We start from the raw sequence: 24,247 nt of genomic DNA, 5'->3' as shown, positions 1-24,247 counted from the left end.
TTAGCTTATAGAGAAAAATAAGTGATTATGTAAATTGAATCTTAAAATTTTCAGAGAAGAAGAAAATGGAACTTCTAATACGTTCAGTGTGCTAGAAATTTTTAAGAGTACTTAAAGAGTACTCTTAGAGCAACTAACAAACATTTTGAGACTTCAAGTTCATATCGTGTAGGTAAATCTTGACAAACAAGACTAATAATTTTGGTTTAATAAAACAGCAAGGTTTTCTCTGGTTTATCAATGTTAAATATACAAACAGACTTTTATTCCACTTGTGTATTTTTTTAATTACCAAATATGTTTACTGATCAAATAAGCCAGAATTACTTGTTTAATGTTTAGTCATGAAAAATGTAAACCTATGATTAACCAAATTGATTCATTATTGACAACTTTATTTCAACAATAATTATGTTTTGTAATATGTCACCTTCAAAATTAATTTCCAAGATCGTCAAGTAATTAATAGATATTTATTAGATATCCAGATCTTTTACTTATTTTTTTAATTATTTTTTAAGACTAGTGGAGTCAAGCTGTGGGAGTGGAAAAGGAGTAACGAAATCTGTAATCGGTTGTGATCAATTAGTTGTGAACCCTAGATCTCTTCTAAGTAAGACAGAATACTAATCCATTGATAATGATAGGGTTCAGGACATGCTACCCTAAAATAATGGCACCTTGGCATTTGAAGAAACAGAGAAGGCCACTCTGACCTCCTCCCACCCTTGTACCTTGAAGTAGACCATAAAATAATTCCCTGGCCTTCTCATGGAAGAAATCATAAGACATTCATGTGCCCTATAACCCAGAGGCAAAGAATATTACAGAGGGATGGACTTAAGAGAAGAATCTGAACAAACAGGCCTGGCTAAGTTCTCTCTAGCTTATTACTACTGGATCATACTTTCTTTATCCAGTCATATTTCCACACACAATGTACTTCTTCTTCAAATTTAGCATAAAATACACAAGTATTCCTGTTTCTTTGGGTTTTCATTTCTGAAGGGTCCTGTATCACATAAAATTTACATTAAATATGTGCTTTTCTATTTTTAACTGTCCTTTATTATAGGAGATGCACCTATGTGATGGGTGAGAAAAGACATATTTTCTCCACTATAATTACTAAGCAAAATTTTAAATGTATATACTCTTGCTACTTATTTTCATATGCTACAGAGAGGCTGTATCTCTGGGTTCGTTAGTGAACATTTTCATTTTTGCCACCTGGAGAAGCTGGAGTATAAGGAATGCATATAGCTATAGAAAGTTACGTGTATTTATGAGATCTGCTAGTCTACTAAAATGCTGATGTGTAACCATTTCAATTATCCATCTCCCAGTTTCTCTATGGAATCAGTCACTTTGGTTAAAAGATACATATAAATGAAACTCGAATAGGAGAAATGGTGGTAGAGAGGTAAAACTCTGCATGCAAGGTTATGAGATGTTTTTGTTTATTAAAGGAAAAAGAGAATAGTTATGTCCTCAAGTAAAGTGACTGTGCCAGAAAGAGAAAGAGAATGCTAAGAGCTAAGGTTCTTTACCATCATATTACTTTCTATGTTTAAGTTTTATTGTGACTTTGCAGTGAGTGGCCACATATCATTTCTCAGGTACCTGTGATTCTATATCTATCCTAACTGTTCACATCTCCTGACAACTTTTGATATTTACCTTCCCACAACTGAATCCTAAATGTAAAATAAAACTTTCAGGATATCATTGCACCTAGAATTATCTTTGAGATTCCCTAGAGGGCCTCTGGAAAATTACAAAGATATATTCTTTCATTTTGTGAAAACAGAGGTGCTAAAAAGAATTAGGTTTATTTTATATGCTATAATTAATGAGCTACTTGGGAAGAGCTGTCAACTATGAGAAAAGTTGTCAATTCAGAAAAGATCCTTAGCCATCCCAAGGTTATATTTCATGGGAAAAGTGTTATTAACCAAAATTTATGCTATATGGTAAGTTCCTGGGGAATTATCAATGCCTTCACTGCTCAAGATGTGTTCTATTTACCTGAGTCCTTGTACTGCTTTGCCCAACAAATAATTACAGTATAGTTTATCAGTCATAATTTGTTATTTTTAATAAAAACATTAACTTGATTGCATCTTTACTTCTGTAGTTTAAATATTGCATCTTCTAGGCCAGTAAATGTCAACTGGAAATCAATGTCACTTCTCTGAGTTTTATTAATATACTGATATTTAGGACATACTCCAGACTGAAATCTTTTTACTTGATATTTATATATTTTAAATATATGCCAAGCATATTCATGTTATGTTTCAGTATTATTATGTCGTATCTCAAGATTTTTTCTCCATAAAAGAATATGTTCATTTTTATAAATCAGATGAATATTCACTGTCTTTGAAAATAGGCTTAAGTGACCACATTACCAGATATTTTGCTGAAAACGTTTGTGGATTAAGTTGCATTATTCTTGCTATGAACTCTTAACCATATATTTCACTTTAATTTTTTTTTTTTTGAGACAGAGTCTCGCTCTGTTGCCCAGACTGGAGTGCAGTGGCGTGATCTCAGCTCACTGCAAGCTCCGCCTCCTGGGTTCCGCCATTCTCCTGCCTCACCATTAATGGGCCAGGCATGGTGGCTCACGCCTCTAATTCCAGCACTTTGGGAGGCTGAGGTGGGTGGATCACCTGAGGTCAGGAGTTCGAGAACAGCCTGGCCAACATGGTGAAACCCCATCTCTACTAAAATACAAAATATTAGCTGTATTAGCTGAGCATGGTGGTGGGCGCCTGTAGTCCCAGCTACTTGGGAGGCTGAAGCAGGAGAATCGCTTGAACCCAGGAGGCTGAGGTTGCAGTGAGCCAAGATCACGCCATTGCATTCTAGCCTGGGCAACAGAGTGAGACTCTGTCTCAAAAAAAAGAAAAAAAAAAAAAGAAGGAAATAAAATTACCAGTAATGTTAACTACAGCCATTTTGTCTTTTATAATCTACAAATAGTTTTTATTTTTTTTTGCTTTACTCTGATGCTTCCTGGCAAACTCTTGCAATCAGCTACAGAGCAGAGTGCTTTATCTTCAACAAACAAGGACTGTCTCAGAACCCTGCGGAAATGGCCCATGCCAGATGCTTTGAGGGTAGAGGCTTTTGATGCCATCACTTAATTTTAAGACCATACAAGTAGACTGAGTCAGGATATCCAGAGCGCTAGTCAAGAAGCAGATACATTTATGATCCAGTAGAACAAATAATAATTATATAGGACTGAAGAACTGATGAGGATCGATCATAATTTTATGTTTGGAATATTGCTGATATTGTCTCAATGTATTCTTTGTACATGTAAGAAAGCTCTCTTTCATCTTAAGGTATCTATAACTCATTATACTTTAGTAGAGTTTACTTTGTAAATTGAAATATTTGTAAATAATATCTCATTCTCCATGACTCCTCCAGAATTCAGAAACTCTAATTGAGTATTCTTATTTTCATGACAATATAGTTATTTGCATATGTCCAATAACAATACGTCCTTCTGGGAAAAGTGGCCTAGCACTTGGCTTATAGGATTCCCAGTCTTATGGTAGCAAGGACTCTTAGGATATTTTGGAGATCCTGAGAAAGGAGGAATTTGCCCAAATTAAAAGGTAATACCAAATAAATCTAGTGGCAAGTTCCCAGCGTGGTTTCCTAGCTCAAGAGACTTAAAAGTCCAATCAGAGATTCCTTGTAAAAACTTTCACCAAAGCAAACAAGAAAGCGTATATGACAAATTAACACTCTTGCTACACGTATATAAATAATAAGGCTAACTATCATACCAGTCTTATTTTGTGATCACAAATAATCTCTCGCTGAGATTATCTCCTAATCAAAACGGAGAAGGAATAGAAAAATAAAAATTTTTGTTTCAATGGAAAACTATGCATTGTTTCTAGCACACCCTTTCCCTTCCAGGTCAGATTTTAGATCAGTTCCTTATCTTTTAGCTACCGGGCAATTCTTTTTAGGTTGTACACAATTGATACACATGTAATTTCTGTCCTGTGTTCTACTTAATAGACCTCCCCCACCAAAACCCAATTTTGTCTCTATTTGCAATCCACTACATTTCTTTATTTCACACGAATTAGCGCTGTTTTGACTTTTACTTTAAACTGGTTATGATATCTGCCTTGTCCCCTTATATGAGTAAAATAAATTCTTTTACTTGCATTTTATACCTATATGAAAGTCATGATTCTTGCCTTTGAGTTTTTGTTTTGTTTCGTTTTGTTTTTTTAAGATACATGGATGTGAGGTTGAGACCCTCATAAGAAGTTACGTTAGGTGGAAGCCCAGACCTTACTGATGTTCACTTCTGGGATAATTCTAAGTACTAAGCTACATCTCCAATTATTTCTTTCTTTATTTTCCTGGATCCAGGGCCAGACCTGTTTCCTTCCCTGCTTCTACCTTCTATTACTTCGGAGGCGGGTTTTCCACCTCAATAGACCCACTATGAACAGAATGCAGTTTCACAGCTTGTCCTCAGCCCTCCTATTCCTGAAAGAAACCTTCCTTTATTTTGAGAATTTCAAAGAGTTTTATAGCTAACAACAATGAGAAAAACACAGGGGGTAAAATGACATACTAGAGAAAAGTCACAAAGTTTCAAATCAGATCAAACGGGGGAAAAAAGGCCATTTCTAGTTTTCATTAGCATGTAAATGGTAGTAGATTCTAGTCTTCCACCGTCCAAATTTTCCACAGCTGTCTTCCACCTCCTCTCTCCATGATGTAGCTTCCTCCACCCCGATCCTTCTACCCCATCACTTACTACATAACACAAGGAAAGACAAAAGCCACATGGGTGAGAAAGGTGAGTCTTTTTAGTACACAAAGAACTGAACTGAGGTTCATCTACATTTCAGAGGAAACCCCAGATATTCTTTTTCCCTCTTTACAAAGAAACGTTATCATTAAAGAGTTCCTTTGGAATAGATGCTGAGCTTAAGATGTTTAAGATGAGGCCCTAAGGTTAAGGCTAAAAGAATCAGGGGTTATTTATATTTGCTTTGTGTGTCAGTATGTTTGGGGACATGGTAGTGGAAAAAGGGAGAAAAAGAAGTCATAGGGAACATTCAATCTTTTCTTCTTTTCCACTCCCCAATTTCAGAACACCAGCCTTCCATAAGAAGTGAGGTAAAGAAGAGCGAGCTATGCAAAAAAGATATAAGCTGAGGGGACAGCTGCAGAAATTATCAATAGCAGGATAAAGAGAACTTCTTTTCATCTCAAAAATGAGAGTATTCTTATATAAAAAGATGAGCCTGCATAATACCTTATTTGGTTAAGAACTGAAAACAGATGATTAATGGGGGAACTTGTGTACTTATAGAGATACTATAGGTATACAGTACATCCCTACATTATTATCCCTCCCTATTATCTCTACTATAAAGATACTATAGAAACTTATAGCATCTCTAGAGTACACTATATAGAGTATATATAGTATATTATCTCTCTATATAGATACGATCTAGATAGTATATATAATATATATAATATATAGTCTAGAGATACTCTATAGTCTATTCCATATATCTATATAGTAAATATATATATAGTATCTCTATATTATACTCTAGAGATACTATAGGAACACTATAGTATCTCTGTAGAGACCTACAGTATCTCTATATTATTTTATAAGTAACAAGAGTTTCTACATATCCTTAATTCATTCTAGGTAAGAGTACCTGAAGAACAGAACTATATTTCTTAAGAAGTATTACATTTGAACTTTTCCAAGTTGGATATGATTTTCCTGTTTCTCACATTTACTACAGGAATTATTTAATGAACTATTTATATAGAATATTCTATTTACATAGAATATATATATAATGTATAAACTGTATATTGCTAAATATATCAGTGCTGTTCAGTAGAAATATGTAAGCCATACATAAGTTTCTAGTAGCCACATTAAAGAAATAAAAGGAAATATATAAAATTAATTTTAATAATTTACTTAAGTCCAATATTTCTAGATTATCACTTCATAAAATAAGAATTGAGATATTTTGTTTTTTTATACTAAATCTTTGAAATCCAGTGTGCATTTACACTTACAGCACATCTAAATTCGAATTAAACACATATCAAGAGCTAAAATCACATGTGGCTAGTGGCTACCATATTGGATTCGTGTAGATCCAGATTATTATTTGTTAAGATCTACTAGCATCATAGTATCAGGAAAACCATTGGACTTGGAATCTAGAAGGTTAGGCGTTGTCAGAAGCAATGTGATTGATCTGGGGCTTGTTTTGTTAACTTCTCTAGGTTTTGATATCCTATCAAAGGGAGAGTTTAGAATAAATAACATACAGTTTGGAAGCAATTCAAACATTATGAAATCATCATTTTATGTATGTTTCAATACACTTCAGGATGCTAAACCTTAATAAACTCAGGATAAACTCCAAATTAACTTGATAGGAAAACATTCATTAGTTGTATTTTACAAACACACTAAAATGTAATAAATTGTTAATCATCCTACTATACTTTGCTTTCTTCAGGTTTCTAATTACAGGGAATTAACAGATTAACAGTTCTTCTAAAAAAAACAGTAAGTCACCAAATTAAGGTGATATAAAGAAAAGTTTAAAGCATAATCTGGAGAATCATTTACAATATTACTAAATTTGCTGTTAAAATTCACCAATATTTATTGAGCACATTAAAATATAAATAGGACTTGTTTTCCCTGGTAAATTCTTATAATCCAATAGGCAGGATAAAATATTACAGTTTGAGTGTAAGAACCATGCCTTATTTAACTATCCCCAGAGCCTAGCCATATAGCGCTGACATAAAATAGGGTGTGTTCAACATGCTTCTGACTGAGTGCAGTACAAAAAAGGTAAAAGAAAAAACCATACTATAAGAGCTGCAAGAAAGGAACAAATTACTGTGAAAGTTAAAAGGAAGAAAGAGGAGTTCATCCAGTAGTAGACGGGAGGTGGAAGTGAAGGAGGGGAATAAGAAAAGGGATCAAGAAATGAGACAGCATATGAAATAGACTTTGAAGACTAGGTTGGAGTTTCATAGGCAGGGATAAGAATGAGAACAGTATTAATGAGCTTGTAGAGGGAGTAAGGTGTATAGCAGGTTTGGAATGTAAGGGCAGAAAGTAGAGTTGGAACACAGTAAGATAAAACTTGTTAGTGCTTTGGTAATAAGTTGGTGCCTATACTGTGAAGAACTTTGAATTATCAGTTGAGGAATTTGTCTATTAAACATAGACTTTTGAAGATGTTTGAATAAAAGGTATTTTGGGACTTACACAAATGTCAGAGTATTGAGGCAGTATACATAACAGTTTAGACTAGAGATCACCTAAAATTTTCTGTAAAGGGCCAAGTAGTAATTATTTTTAGGCTCTGGGGCCATATAGTCTATATTACAACTACTTTTCTACCACTGTAGCTGAAAAGCAGTCATAGACCATATATAAATGAATAAACACCACTGTTCAAGTAAAACTTGTTCACCTTCTTGTAAGTATGTCAGTGACCCTGTTACTTAATGTCTCTAAACCTGTTTCCTTGAACAATTAAATGGAGATAACTGTTCCTGCTTCATAGAGTTACTAAATGAGAATGAAAAGCACTTAGCATAGTGCCTAGCTCATGATTTAGTGTTTATGTTACTTTCTGTGGTGATAATACTTATTACCCAAGTCTCAAAATATAATTAGGGGGCATTAAATATGTTTTGTAAGGCTGGGTGCAGTGGCTCACGCCTGTAATCCCAGCACTTTGGGAGGCCAAGGCGGGTGGATCATCTGAGGTCAGGAGTTCAAGGCTGGCCTGGCCAACATGGTGAAACTCCTGTCTCTTCAAAAAAAAAAAAAAAAAAAAATTAGTTGGACATGGTGGTGGCATGCCTGTAGTCCAGGAAGCTGAGGCAGGAGAATCGCTTGAACCTGGGAGGTGGAGGTTGCATTGAGTAGAGATCATGCCACTGCACTCTAGCCTGGGTGACAGAGTGAGACTGTCTCCCCACCCCCTCTCAAAAAAAAGTTTTCCAGAAAGCAACTGAATCTGAAAATCTTACTCCCCTTATTGTATTGATTTTCTACAATCTTTAATGTCAAGGGAAACCATGCTCATGACTTCTCTTTTTATTTGACATTTAAAAGGGAAATGAAAAAACTAAGGTGATGAAAGGTAGGCTTTTATTTTCAGAATAGTCCCTGAATTGATATACAAATAATCAACTGTATATCAAATACAATTGATATTTGATTTGTATATCAATTATCAAATACAATTTGATAACTGTCAAAAGCTAATATACTTTTAGGCTACATTAATATAAAATATAATTTGATAAATGATATACAAATCATCTTTTGTGTAGGAATGTGGCAGTTTTACCCTAACTTCCTATTTCTAGATACTACTGAAAGGAAAGCACTAACGCCCATAAATGTATAACCTTTGTCATATTTTACTGTTAACACAGAATCAGCTGTATTAACAAAAACTCATTTTCCCCTAGACAGCATATGATTAGGGCACTGGGCTAGATAGCAAAGAAATAAAGACATATATGAACTAGCCCATGGGCTTTAACATCCTTAAGTCTATAGGTTTTGAACATTACCCAATCCACTTCTCATTTCAAAGATAAAGAAATATGCTTCTAAAAGGCTAAGTGTACTGAAGTATGACTTGTTCAAGTTCTGCTGTGAGGCAGACCACTGTGGAATGAGAATCTTAGTTACCAGCCTCTTAATCCAGTAGTCTTTACATAGTAGTGCATCTGAACTTTTTTTTTTTTTTTAATGCCTTAACTTATCAGAACATTGGTTCACTCAACCTTCAATAGCACTAGCTGACAACAGATGACTTAGCTGGGGGACAGGGAGGATCCATTTGTATGTCCTTCACTACTATTTACCTACCCAAGAGGGGCAAATCAGAAGGAAGGGGATGCTGTGGAATTTGGAAAAGATCCCCCACCTCCACTTCTGTAATGCTTCAATGGTGTTTATTTAGATCTTGCTTCCACTGTAGCTGAAGAAACAGGCTTTATCTATTTAAAGACATAGAATGCTATACATTAAATAAATAAGGCAGATCGTAAGTACTATAGCGAAATCAAGAGTGGAATAATCATTGAGGACGTTTCCAGGAGATGAGAATGGTTTCAAATTCTTGAGTAAAGAAATATGTTTCTTTCTATTTATTTATTAATTATTTTTTGAGACTGAGTCTCACTCTGTCACCCAGGCTGGGGTGTAGTGGTAGGATCTCAGCTCACTGCAACCTCCGCCTTGTGATTCTCCCGCCTCAGCCTCTTGAGTAGCTAGGACTACAAGCGTGCACCACCATGCCCAGCTAATTTTTGTATTTTTAGTAGAGACAGGGTTTTGCTTTGTTGGCCAGGCTGGTCTACAACTCCTGACCTCAAGTGATCCACCCACCTCAACCTCCCAAAGTGCTGGGATAACAGGCATAAGCCACTGTGCCCGGCCAGAGAAATATATTTTAGAAAGTCATTTATTCCATCAGATATTGAGTGTCCATTATATGTCCGGTTTTGTGCTGGGTGCTAGGCACAAAGCAGTAACCAAGACAGGACATAGTTCTGCTATCTTATAGGTTAAAATTCCTGATTCACTGTTAGCCTACAATTTTATGTCACTAACCATTAGGCTTTTTAAAGTTACACTTTCTATAGACTTTGATAGTGTTCCTCAATTTTCTTTCCTGGGGAGGTAGAAGTCAGATGAGAAAGCCACTTGATTTTAATAGGAACAGTGGTGAGCTCACACCGGCAATTCACATGGCAACTGTAGTCATGCAGTCCTTGTGACCACTTAGAGAAAGACTAATCAGGGATTTAACAATTTAATTAGATTTCCTGTTATTAAACTCACGTCACAGACTTCAAAGGAATAATTTTCAAAGTGTTGGACATGAAATATGGTAAGCTGAAAAGATAAAAAAATTAATGGAACTGTTTTCCATAACTATGTTACAGTTTAAAAAGAGAGCAATGTTATTTTAAGTCAAAATAATATTTTAAAAGACCACTTTTAAGAACAATTATGTAATTAAGAAACTTGGAACTTGCCAAGAAAGTATAAATAAGGAATTACACTTAAGAACCTTTTGAAAAAAGTTTTTTAAAGTCTATTAATAACATAATAGGATATATTTATATACTATCATATACTTACTATTTGTGAGACCCTAGTCTAACTATGCACTTTTACTTTTATTAACTCATTTAATCCTCATAGTAATTCTCATTGCACATATGGGGAAACAGAAGTATAAAGTCATACAGGTAGTGACTCAACACAGATTCAAAGGCCGATAGGTTGACTTCAGACTTTTAATCATAAGCTATACAATACCAAGTGGAAAAGAAAGCAAATATGTTAGATTATAACCTTTATAGGGCTTTCACATTTGTATGTCAGATATGTTAGACAACACTAATAATCTCTTATTTTTATATACTGCCTTACAGTGACGATGCACTTAGACAAATTCAATTTGACAAACTAGAATAACAGGATACATTAGGTACAAATGTTTAGTAGTGCATTTGAATCTAAGGAAAACAAACAGCAGACATACTGGCTGGAGGGAGATGAAGGTCAGAACTAATAGTTATCAAGTAGAGTATCTATTATGTATCAGCTATCTCCCGCCTCATGAGGTAGGTACCCTTATTTCAACTAAGAAACATTGTCCATTATGAAACTAATCCAAAATCATATAGCTTCAAAGTGGCATAATCAAGATTAGAATCCACACTAGTCTGACTACAAAACTTCCTTTCACTATACTATGTTGGCTTAACAGCAGAAAATAAGGAAAAAGGAAGACATTTTGCATTTTTGTTGATAGCAAGATCAATATAACCCAATGATGTTAGGTGGCTGCCCTAAAAGCGAATATACTCTTAGGCCACATTAATATTATTATACAGTTGAGATTAGGGTTGGTATTACGCCCACCATATCTAGAAAAGTAGCAAATGTGGGCATTTAGGCTGAAGGGAAATTTTACAGGCAAAATGACAATATTTTCAAATAATTGAAGAGTTATTAAATAGATTAATAGACTAGATTTTGGCATTGCATTTTGGCTCAAAGAACTTAATCGTAAATGGAAGTGTCAAAACTGGACTAGGCTGCCATATATGTTCAATTAAGTTTAACCAAATGTTAGTAATTTTACAGACGAATTCATAAACAAGGTAGGTGTTCAGTAGTTTCATTCCCTGTCTGTACTTTAAATTAGAGCACTTTGTCTTTTACATGTTAGATGAGTATTCCAATTTAGGTTTTTTTTTTGGAGGTGGGTGTTCTGACGCAGATTAAAAAGTCTGAAACCACTGGATTAGATACATTAAATATTAGATACATTGAAAGCACTGGATTTCAACTCAAATTCTGTATACCCGATTGATTTTAATTAAGGTAAGAACATAAAACCATATCTTGACTTTGTCAAAAACAGACCAAACATACCATTTTTTTCAGCAAAGGAAACTGCATCTTCTTTAGTACGGAAGGTTAGAACCATGTTGGATAAGGGATCAGCCCTGTAAGAAACAATTTTTTTCCAAGGTTTAACATTAAGCTTTGGCTGAGAAACAAAATCAATATTTAAAATAAAATAAACAGCTACTATAAAATCAAATAAGTACATTACCGATGGAATATTTTATTTGTAATAATCTCTTTAAAACTGTTAATTGGAATACCTTTTTCTGTGTTAAATTTGGGAGATTTTCTAATATGTATTGTCAAATAATAAAATTCATAATTGCAAAGGCATTCAGTTAGTCTTTAACAATTTTATTCAACTCTAAAAAAAAATCTGAGATGAATTAAAAAAACCCAGGAGGATTCTTAAATGGAACTTAAATTTTACTATCAAGATTACTGATGTGTAAAATTGCTAGTACTATCATTACCCAAGAAAATGCAACAACACATTCTTGTTTTTTTTTAATTAACTTCTTCTGAGTCTCCTTTTTGAAGATTATCCACTCTTGACAAACCTTCCATCACTAACAATATTCTTTTAAAGCACAAAAAAATAAAGCTCCAAGATCTGACACCCAATTGAATTCTTCAATGTAGTACAGTGTTAATGTTTACAAATCTACATAGGCTCTTTAGAAAATCCAACTTCAAGAAATGTCACTTTTATTTATTTTTTAAAATTTTTTAATTGTTTAATTTTTTTTCTTTTTTTTGAGATGGACTCTCACTCTGTCGCCCAGGCTGGAGTACAGTGGCGTGATGTGGGCTCACTGCAACCTCTGCCTCCCAGGTTCAAGCAATTCTCGTGCCTCAGCCTCCTAAGCAGCTGGGATTAGAGGTATGCACCACCACACCTGGCTAATTTTTGTATTTTTAGTAGAGACAGGGTTTCACTGTGTTGGCCAGGCTGGTCTCGAACTCCTGACCTCAAGTGATCTACCTGCCTCAGCCTCCCAAAGTGCTGGGATTACAGGCGTGAGCCACTGTGCCCGCCCCACTTTTATTCTTACAACAAGGTAGAACACTGTTTGCTACAAATGTTTATTGTGACTCTCTCAGAGGTGAATAATATAGCATTCTATGAAACATTGTTTAGAAATGTGGAAGTAAAGAATATATAAAGGAGGATTCAAAAGGTAATTTGGATAGTGGAAAGATATGAGAAGAGAATACATGGGGAGTACCTCTCACTAACGGGAAGACCCACAAATTACTGCTGCCAAAGTTCTGGTCACAGACCATGGTTGCTACTCTGAGATTTCTATAATTATATATATTTTTATCATAACCCACCCCCTACCCTTTGTAAGCAAAAGAGCTTCATATGGCTGGCTATATTAGTACTAACATCATAATTTTATATTGGTTCCTCCTTTTCAAAGCACACACGATTTCCAGTTGATAGTTAAACTATACATACTGAGAACAGAAGTGTCAACATAAATATGATGCAGTAATCTGTTAAGTGTTGATAGGCACACGGGCTTAGTTGAGAATAAGAAACAAGACAGAAAAAATTGCAGGAAAACTTAGCCAGGAGACCAGAGCTGTTTCCTGCAAAGATGGTATAGCCTGTATTATTATCCTCACTTTATGAATACATACATATAGAAATCAAATAGTAACAACTTATATCCATTGTATCCAATAGTAACAACATTCATCCACTGGAAGAAGCCACTATTCTTCCAGCCATTCAGTTTCTACCCTTCTCATTCTCCTTCATTTCCTGTATTTTGCAGTTCTTTTCTAGGTATGCTGTCACCACCAGTTTAAGCTCTTTTTCATTCTTCCCATAACCCCATCCTAACTAATCTTTCTGCCTCCTTGACTCCAATCCATCCTTCACCAAGATTAGTCTTCCTAAAGTTCAAATCCCAAACTTACTCACTGCCCAGTTCAACAATTTCAAATAGTTTTCACTGTCTATCACATTAACTTCAGGCTTCTACCCTGGCATTTAAGCACTGCTATAACATGGGCAGAACTACTTGCAAGCCTTCTTTTTAATTACTCCCCTGAGAAGTAACCAACCAGTCAAATCAGGTTGCTAATTGTTTTTATATAAATGCAGGCTGTACTTTCCCATCAGTTCAATTTGTTCCTTCCTCTTGGAATACTCTCCTATTATCTGTATATGGAAGTCCATTCAAATAATCCCTCATGGTTCACTTTGAATACTAACTTATTCCATGAAGTCTTTCACATCCTACCCTCCTCCAACTGTATATAATCTCTTTTTCAATATCCACTAAATATAATTTGTGCTTTTATTTTTAGACTTTATTTGCTCATTTCTCAATTACTGAAGTTCCAATTTGAGTAATGGCAGAATATTATATCAGATTTATCTAACTATAAACTCTGGACAAAACAGAAAAATAATTTTCAGAGACCAGAGAGTGACTAATAGCAGGAAAAAAACTAGAGTTTTCTTAAAAAAAAGGAACCACAATGGATTTAGATCCAACTTTATACGGTGTTTCCCATAAGGTATTCTCTAGTCTAGACAAGCTAGGAGCATCGAGAACTCAAGCAGAAAGCTGTAATCTTAGTGCAAGGTGCCTGGAAATGGAGTCCAGGATTGCCAGAGCAGCCGGAAAGGAGTAATCCACAGAGCAGGGAGCTTTTGAACTGTACATGATTGAGCAAGGCTTCAAAATGATAGCTGGGAAGGCTGAAAGAACTGAGCAAAGATTTCAGCAGCTGCCTGTTACAGGGGAGACTGAGTCTGAAGGGAGAATGTGGGTAAACACCTTGTGCTTTCTATCAAAACTTCAGAAAGGCCGTGCCTTTTTATTTTTTAACACTAGGTTCCAAGACTAAGAGTAAAACAAACAGATCCACTCCAACAATGCATAATCCTCCACAAGTTCAAGGTGATCTGTCAGTAATTTCACTGTCTGTTGGAACAAAACTTATCAAGTTGCTACTGTCATTAATTTGAGAAACATTAGGGATCAGATAATTAATAGATTGTTATTTCTTAATATAAATTGTTTGAATATTAACTAGTGACTAATATTTCAGGGACTAATTAGCATATTAGAAAGCCACATATCCACTATAAGATATATGTGAGATTCTTCATTTTAGTACTGTATCATACATAATAACCCAAACAAATTTACACAAATAACCATCAATAAACAGTGTGCAATGGATAAATCTCACAAAGTTAAGCAAAAAAGCCAGTCACGAAAGAGCACATAAAGGATGATTTTCTTGAAGTGGAAAAAAAAAAAAAAAATAGGCAAAACTAATCTATGTTGTTAGAAGTCAGAACAGTGGTTACCTCTGGAAGGCTGAAATCCAAAAAAAGCATGGGATGAAATGGGAACTTCTGAGGTACTGGAAATGCTGTTTCTCAATTTGGGTACTACTCACATGCATATGTGTTCAGGTTGTAAAAATTCACAAAGCTGTATGCTTCTGATCTGTATACTTTTCTTAATGTATATTTCAATAAAGTTTAAAAAGCAATATTAAGCCTGGCAAAATAATACATTGTATCTGTTCATATTTCCAAGGTTGATTTTAGGTTATTTTTCCTCCAATATCATTTCATATACTTTACTACACACTAATGAACATCAGTAAACCAATAAAATGATACCAAAAATTGTTTCATAATTATAATGTCCAACATTGGTTGGCAAATTGCTTTTTGTTCTACACCATAAAACAGACTTTGTGAAGATATCTACCATTGGTGTATTTCAATGATCATTTTCTGCTTACGAGCAAAGCCTATTTAATATTATTCAAAACAGATCTAAGTATCAATACAATATAAAAATTAGCATTATAAATATCAACTGACTCTTGACTTTACCTAAGAGAACTATTCATGCATAAAATATATTGGTGAAACATTTTGGCACTGCGAATTTTTCTTAGATGCCCTCTGAATGGCACAGAACAGCAAGTGAATGACTTTCTTCTTGGGAAGCTTAGCTTATTTATTTATTTTTTTAGTTTAAGTATCAATAGCAGTTATAAGTGGCTCTAAATGCTGTTAGTTTGATTAGCACCATTCAGAAATATCAGGTGGTTATCTTTCTGCAAATAGCAGACATATATAATGAAGACCATAGAGAAAAAATATGTAATATTAAAACCAATATTTTAATAAATACTTTTGTTATTTTAAAAATATTCTGATGTAAGAAATGCCAAATAGCTGGGCAAAAAAAAAATTATATTCTGCTATAGAAGTTATGTGTGCATACTCCCTCCACCCTCCATCAGGCCAATTCCACTGATTGGGTGAATGCAAAAATGTTAAATACATATTACCAAACACATATTACTTAAAAATAGTAAATCCATATCCAATTATAGAACACATAATTGGATTAGAAAATATATAACTGAAATTCACTACATCAACAGATTAAAGAAGAAAATGCCCTTCAATAGATATTACAAAAACATTAAAACTCAATACCCATTCCTGATTTTTTTTTTAATTATTGGTAGATCAAGATTAGAAAAGAACTTTGTCCATTTTAGTATATCAGAAACATTTCTGCTAAAAAATGAAAAGGCAATAAGGATGTTGAATATCATAACTAATATTCAACTTTGCAAATTTTAGCCAATGCAACAAGGCAAGAAAGAGAAATTGGCTATAAGGAGAAAACAAACTGCCACTATTGTTGGATTATACAACTAGAAAATCAAAGTGAATCCCTTGAAAAACCATGAGAACTAAAGAGACAGTACATAATGTGGCTTATATGTAAAATCAACTTTAAATATTAGCAATACTCAACTAGAAAATGTAATGAAGAAACCTCATCTGAAATAGTGATAAAACTAAAATATCTAGGCATAATTTTAATAACAAATGTGAAAAACTTATACTAAGAAAATCATTACATTTCACCAAAAGACATATGAACTTAAATATATGCATATACATACAGTGTAAAAAGTCTGGAAGGATATATACCAAATTGTTGTGGGAGCTTCTATGGAGGGAGGGGAGTATACTGGTGAGAGGGTAGTAAGCAGGGGAGGGAGAGGAGTAACTGGTAACATTCCTGGCTTATATGTTATATATGGAAATATGTATCTATAGTTTAAATCTAAAATGCAAACACAGTCATTTACTTGTTCAAAAGTCAGTAATGAGATGAAAAGTAGACAGAATCCTTATTTAAATTTAATTAAAAAAAACCTGAATGACCTGATTAAAGCAAATTTTAAAAGTGCCTTGGCAATGTGTTACAACATAAAGGGGAAAGATGATACAGACAATACTTCCATTTGCTACTTACTCATCATCAAAAGAATTATCTGCCAACTTAAGTAAGATGTCCACTTTGATAACTTAAGGCTTGAGGATCAAGTGATGAGAGAATTTGCAACATCTACATTAGTGCATATCTCTGCTTAAACTGTTTGACCTTCTATGTCCACTATGATGTGGAACAAATCCTTGTTTCCAGAAGCTGAATGACAGATTCATAATTTTCCAATGAAAAAATATTTTTAAAATTTAACACAGAAGTCACATTTTCAGAATGTGATTAACACAAAAAGTACTGAGTCCAATGATCACTGAGTTTCAATGACCAATGTACACTAATACAGCTGAGGAAAAATAAATCATTTTTAGGTTTAATCAAAATTAAAGTCCTGCTTACAGAAATAAATGAAAAGTAAGTATCTACTAACCTAAAATATAAAAGACTAAAAAAAAAAATGAGATTAATAACCAATAGTTATCTTTGGCAACTCGCTACAATATTAAACAAGGATAAGTCATGTTCTCTCCGTGCAACAGGATCAAGGAGATTTAAAAAGTAAAAACACTTGAGTCAAACCCAAAGGATAATTTTGCACCTGAAGATATTTTTCATATTTACACAAAGATAAATCTTTTACCTTTGAGTTCTAACATTTAAAGACTCAGGCAATTAAAAGAGCATAAGAAAAGCTCCACTTTGGATGAGAGAAGAAATGTAAATACAGTACTTTAAAATATGAGTTTAGAAATCTAAAAACAAAGATCAAACACATTTATCTTAAAATCCTACATGTGAACCAAAGTGGCCTTTCAAAAAAATACTGTAGATAAGCAGATAACAATGAAATGTATTCAGCATATTTTTAAAAAATAAAATGATGTTTATAGTCACGAAGCCCATTTTCACAATGAGGATCCTTCTCCTCAATCCCCACTGAGGAAAACATATGGGAAAAGACTTAAGATTTCAAATTTCTGTCACAATATTACCATTGTAACTTTGTAAAATTACCTTTTCCATTAGCACTGCCTCTGCTGCTCAATGAAATGTGTCCTTTCCTGTGTATTTAAAAGCAAGATAAAAAAAGAAAAAAAAAAATCCTTCCAAAGGTATATAAAAATAATCTCTGCAGGTGTTACATTTGTCGTATTTCTTATACTGCATACTTCTAATCCTCTGTAATACTCTTACATTAGCAGGGTTAGATGTTTGTTAAATCCTCCAAGCCATTCCATCAATATAATAGACCTAGATAGAATTATCTATCAGTTAGAAGAAATGAATAAAGTTAAGCCCAAGATCCCCTAAATTAGGAAACCTTGTGGCTTTGGTAACAAATATATTCTAGGTATAGGATGGATAGTCATTTCTCTTTTAGCATATCCTAAAATCATTCCTTGACCACAGCAAAAAACACATGAAAATATTAACATTCTCTTTTCTCCATTAAATATAGTAATTCTCCTGATTAAAAAAAAAATACAAGTCTATATGAACTTATCTAGCCAGGTTTAAAGTATTTTATATCTTTAATATTCTACATATTAGTATTATATATATAATTGTAAAATAAAATATAAGCCGGTTGAGAACCCAAACTATGGTCAACCCATTAATTTATCTGGGACACAGGTTTACTTTTTAATTAAGTGATAAAATTTAATTAGATGATCATGAAAAACCTTCAGCTTACAATTCCAACAATTTTATAAAAAGCTTTAAAATATCTCACCAAAAGAAGTCAGAATTCAATATGTTCAAGCAGTAAAATTATATACTATTTTTGTGTCATTAAAAATGCTAAAAAAAGAGTAGCAATTCTCTATTCTAATCAAATCAAATAAGTAAATATTTTAAATAATAATTTTTTTCTTACATTTTTTCATGCTACTGGTTGCTTCTTAACATCAGAACAAAAACAAGTAATGAATATTTTTTAAAAATATTCAAGATTCAAAATAACGTCTCAGATAAACCAATTGCAGACAGGGTCTATTGCTTCAAAAAACATTTTACTTTGGCAAAACTACGTTTTGAAAAGAACTTTACCTCCCAAACATGTAGTATATCTCATTTTCAATCAATATGTAATAAAAACAGCATTTCCATTTTTATGCACAGTAGGTTACAGTTTTGTCTTAAAGCATCAGAGTATTAAATCACTACATATTTCAAAATTTAATTATGCTATTTCCAGACTAAGCAATACTATAATAATGATTGTGTGAACCTTTGTACAAGCACAGCAAAGTAAAACTTTATTTATTTAAACAACCCACTAATGGTCTTCAGGACACAGTATCCCCAAAATATGGCAGCTTGGCATTTGAGAAAACAGCAGAAGCAGGAAGGTCTCTCTGACACTCTCCCCTGAAGTAGGACATAACAGAATTATCTGACCTTCTGAAGTCAGTCCTAAGACCCTCATTCCAGAACTGTCCACCCTGTAACAGGAGGAACGGAATGTCCTCATTTCTGAAGACACAGAGACACAGACAAGAATCTGAACAAACAGGTCTGGCTAAGTTCTTCCTACTTTATGATCATTAGATCATAAACTCTGTCCAACCATCTTTCTGTATGACTGTCTACTCTTCCTCAAAACTAAGCACAAAAATACACAGATTTCCCTGTTTCTTTGGGTCTTCATTCCTGAAGGCTCCTGTATCACATAAAACTTACACAAAATCAAACTGTGTGCTAGAGTCTCTCATTAAACTATCTTTTGTTACAGATGTCTCAGCCACAAACTTTGCAATAGATGTGAGGAAGATATTACTTTTTCTCCTCTATACCACTCAAATGTATATTCTTATATAAATATTTTACCCATAAACAATTTAGAGTATATAAGGCACAAGTACTCAAATAATGATTTATTACTGAATGTTGCTGGGAATGTATTACAACAGTGAGTCTGGGGAATAGATGAACATGTAAAAATCTCATGTGATTGAAAAACAGTAATCATTAACATTTCAATCACTGGATAGGGACAAATGTTTTTCCTTATAAATTCCTTCAGCTTCTAGAAGCCTGTGGTTTACCAAATGACTCCATATATTATGTGAAACATAAAATAAAAAGGATACCAACACCTACTCCTCAAAAGAAAATATACAAATGGCCAATAAACATGAAAAATGCTCAACAGCACTAATCATCACAGAAATGCAAATCAAAACTACCATGAGATACCATTTCATACCAGTCAGAATGGCTATTGTTGGCAAGGATGCAGAGAAAAGGAAATGCTTACATTCTAATGGTGGGAATGTAAAGCAATTCAACCCCTATGGAATACAGTATGGAGATTTCTCAAATAACTAAAAACAGAACTACCATTTGACCTAGCAGTCTCACTACTGGGTATCTACCCAAAGGAAAAGAACTCATTTTATCAGAAAGAAACCATTCATAATAGCAAAGTCAAGGAATCAACCTAAGTGTCCATCAACAATGGATTGGATACAGAAATGTGGTACATAAAGAAAATGTGATACATAAACATCATGCAATCCTATGCAGCAATAAAGAAGAATCAAATCATGTCCTCTGCGGCAACATGGATGAAGCTGGAGGACATCATCCTAAGTGAATTAATGCAGAAACAGAAAATCAAAATACTGCATGTTCTCATTTGTGAAAGCTGAACGATGGGTACACATGGATATAAAGATGGAAACAATAAACACTGGGAACTCCAATAGAGAGGAGAGGGAGAGGGGGCAAGAGTTGAAAAACTGCCTATTGGGCATTGTGTTTACTATTTGGGTGATGAGTTGACTAGAAGCCCAAACCCCAGCATCACCCAATACATTCATGTAACAAACCTGCACATGTACCCCCTGGATCTAAAATTTAAAAAAGAACAAAAATATTCAATTACGTATGAAAGGCCTTAGACTACAGGGCAAAATTTCCATGAACAGGGGGATATTCTAAATCACTTTATTATGAAAGCAAACACAAGATAGAAAGAAAATATAGATTCCTATTGTTTCTGATATAAGGAAAGGTAATCCCCAGAGAGCATCCCCTCACCTATGCCATAATCAACTATCTAGAACAAGTCACGGACGTAGCCATACCTTATGGAAGAGGATGATGAGAGTTGCAACAAAAAAGCAGATATCCTGGGGCATCTTAGAATTCCACCTACCACAACCACCCTTGTACAAAAATGTGATCTAACATCTCACATTGGTGGGGATATTGCGTTTTTGTAAGGAAAAAAAAAAAAGGTCTCAAAGTATTCTCCTTGATACTGGGGCTTTTAATCCTCAGCATCTTCTACTTTTGGGAGGCCAGAAAATTCTTTCTTGGTTGCAAAGGAGGGCAGTCCTGTGTCTCATAGCACTGCCATTATTAACTAGATGTCAGCAGAAGCCATCACTTGTTACAACCAGGAATGTCTCCACACACTGGCAAATGTCTTAAGGAAACAAAAGCACCCTCAGTTGAGAACCACTGCTTTTGTCTATATATGATCATACTTACTGATGCAGGCACCACCAGGAATCTCTTGAAACAGTAAGGTGCATTGGGAAATCTGACCTGGTATTTATTCTTTGAAGTTAGAGTTAATGGGAGACTTCTGTTTTCTTGACAAGCACTCAGAATATACAACACCAGAGCAAGATTACTTAAGAAAATTATCTCATGTATGAAAAAGTTTGGAAGCCAAATGTTCCTCCATCTGTTGTTTTCCAGAAACTGGGTAGATTCAGTTTTCCATTTGGTAGCTCCCTTTCTAACAATTTCCAGGCCAGTTCTTATACTACTTCTACATGAGACATGACAACTATGGGCTTCGAGGGAGATGAGCTGATTCCATCCCTTCCTTGTAACCATGACGTGGCGGCCTCATCTCACATATACAGATTCACTACAAAGACTAAGTTGGATAAGTATCTATTTCTCAGCTTTATTACCAGTGAGTGCTCCAGACTCTACTTAGGTGGTATGACAAAGCAGAATATTCTTAGCAAAGTGTTTCATTTTGGTTCTCTTAATTTTATAACACATTGAATTATAACTAATCTTATAACAAATTTGTAGATCTGTGGAAGTACATTTGTATTTTTATGATGTTCTAATTGAATTTGTATTGTTTGACTTTTTTCTCATTTTAATAAATGAACTAAACTGCAACATAAGAAGAAAACTAAAATATTGTGCCTATATATCATTTGCCTAATAAAATAATTATATTTAAACTGCAACATGATGTTTTCTAAAAAAAAGTCTCCCAAGTAATCAACAGGAAATGATGTTGCATATTATACTTTTCTAAAACAAGACAGTCTACATTTTCTAATTTAAGTTTATAACTACCTTCAACTGGAGACTGGACACATACAATGTTCTAAGAGTTTCAATATGAATGACAATTTTCTAGCTTATCTGCCTAATGTTTTCTCTAATGTCAGCTTTTTAAATTTAACTAGAATCAGCCCTTCTATTTAACATTTGGGCCCTATTCCATTATGGAGAATTAGGTCACTGACTTCATTAGTACCACAAGAATTTATTCCAACACACTGTTAAAAAGCAATTCAATGGCCAGGCGTGGTGGCTCACACCTGTAATCCCAGTACTTTTCGAGGCTGAGGTGGGTGGATCGCTTGAAGCCGGGAGTTGGAGACCAGCCCGGGCAACAAAGCAAGGCTCCATTTCTACAAAAAGATAAAAAAAATTAGCCAGGAGCTGTGGTATGTACCTATATTCCCAGCTACTTGGGGGATTAAGGTGGGAGGACTGCTTTATCACCCAGGAGTTCAGGGCTGCAGTGAGCTAGGATCACATCACTGCACTCCAGCCTGGGCAAGGGGGCGAGACCCCATCTCTAAAGAAAATAATAAATAAATAAAAATAAAATGTAATTTATTAATCACAATATCTCAGGAACTTGCAAGTTTCCCTCGTTAGCTAATTTCTAAATTCACCTAGTTCTTACCCCCCCAAACAAAAAAGATATATATATTTTATATATAATATATATAAAATATTACAAAGAAGTTTATTGTAATTTTAAGACAAGTTAGTGTCACTATATTACAAATATTATTCATACAGTATCTTGGATAAAAGAGTATTCCCCCTTATCTGAGGAGGGGGGACAAGTTCCAAAACTCCTATTGAATGCCAGTGGATGCTTAAAATCACGAATAGTACCAAATCCTGTATTTTCCTAAACACACAGACCTATGATAAAGTATAACTTATAAATTAAGCATAGTAAGACATTAACAATAAGTTACAATAAAATTGAACAATTATAAAGATATACTGTAAGAAAAGTTATATAAGTGTAGTCTCTCTCCATCTCTCGAAATATCTTATTGTACCGTCCGTCGGATAACTGAAACCGTAGAAAGCAAAACTGCAGATAAGGGGGGACTACTGTATACATAGCTTTGAGTTCCATAACAGTGCTCTCAAACTCAGTCATTTTTATCTAATAAGTAGTACTCTGAAAAAGACTATGTCACAGTTTATTGTGCTAAGAGCACAGCATCAAAAAGTACTGTCCTAAGTATACTGTACATAAAGGAGTTTGAAATCATATTTAAAATAAAAATCTACACAGAAAAAGAGAGCTGACAATATTCACATTAAACTAAAGTACTCACGTTGATGCCCAACCCATCAAAGGATTTTCCCATCGCTCCCTGGTATCAAACTCCATCTTCCATTTCTTTGTGTTGTTTACTCCAGACTGCATGTTATTGCGAGCAGGAACAAAGATCCTGACTTTTCTAGTTTTTATATGCTCTTCTGGAACGCCAGTTAAAGTAGTGATATCCTACAGAAAAACAAGCCAAAAAAAAAAAAAAATTTCAAACAGACTATATACTCACTAATGTACTTTTGTTGTTTCCTATATTCATACGACTCCATTCAGATTTGTTCATAAATTGAGAGAAACTTTCTGGTTTATTTCACTACCATTCTGATACTTTACAACATAAATTGCTATTTAGATACCTGTAAATGGTTTATTAGGGGGAGGTGGTAGGAGACAGTGGAAAAGGATTGTAAAAAAATTTACGCCCTTTTGTCCAACAAAGCATTGGCATTTTCTGAAGAGACTGTTTGCTAGGAGAAGAGCCTATAGTCAACAATGCTCTTACTTTGTGAATAAGTGTGAACTAGTCAGAGGAGAAAAAATATAAAGGAAATATGAAAAGGGGATATAAAAAGTATATCTTTATTTGCATGTTTATTTAAATCTTTTTTTTTTTGAAAATGATTTTAATATAATTATATCATCTACAGCCATCTGATCTTTGACAAACCTGAGAGAAACAAGAAATGGGGAAGATTCCCTATTTAATAAATGGTGCTGGGAAAATTGGCTAGCCATAAGTAGAAAGCTGAAACTGGATCCTTTCCTTACTCCTTATACGAAAATTAGTTCAAG

General features: G+C 34.1%; 1 protein-coding gene across 8 annotated transcripts in view; it reads right to left on the bottom strand.

The window, feature by feature from the left end:
- Positions 1-24,247, bottom strand: part of NDUFS4 (NADH:ubiquinone oxidoreductase subunit S4) — a 116,358-nt gene that overhangs the window by 8,271 nt on the left and 83,840 nt on the right. For 4 of the 8 annotated variants that reach the window (XM_065546247.1, XM_005556886.4, XM_065546248.1 and 1 more), the window contains 2 exons: positions 23,457-23,629; positions 11,543-11,616 (listed from right to left, as the gene is read on the bottom strand). In XM_065546247.1, coding sequence (XP_065402319.1) covers positions 11,543-11,616; positions 23,457-23,629 — 247 coding nt within the window. The remainder of the gene's footprint in view (positions 1-11,542; positions 11,617-23,456; positions 23,630-24,247) is intronic. The other 4 variants (XM_065546258.1, XM_015451505.3, XM_073993442.1 and 1 more) reach the window with 2 other exon arrangements.

Source organism: Macaca fascicularis, chromosome 6 (genome assembly GCF_037993035.2).
Source record: "Macaca fascicularis isolate 582-1 chromosome 6, T2T-MFA8v1.1".
NCBI classification, from domain to species: domain Eukaryota; kingdom Metazoa; phylum Chordata; class Mammalia; order Primates; family Cercopithecidae; genus Macaca; species Macaca fascicularis.
Note: the sequence above shows the minus strand (reverse complement) of the source record. Positions and strands in the feature narration are given on the sequence as shown.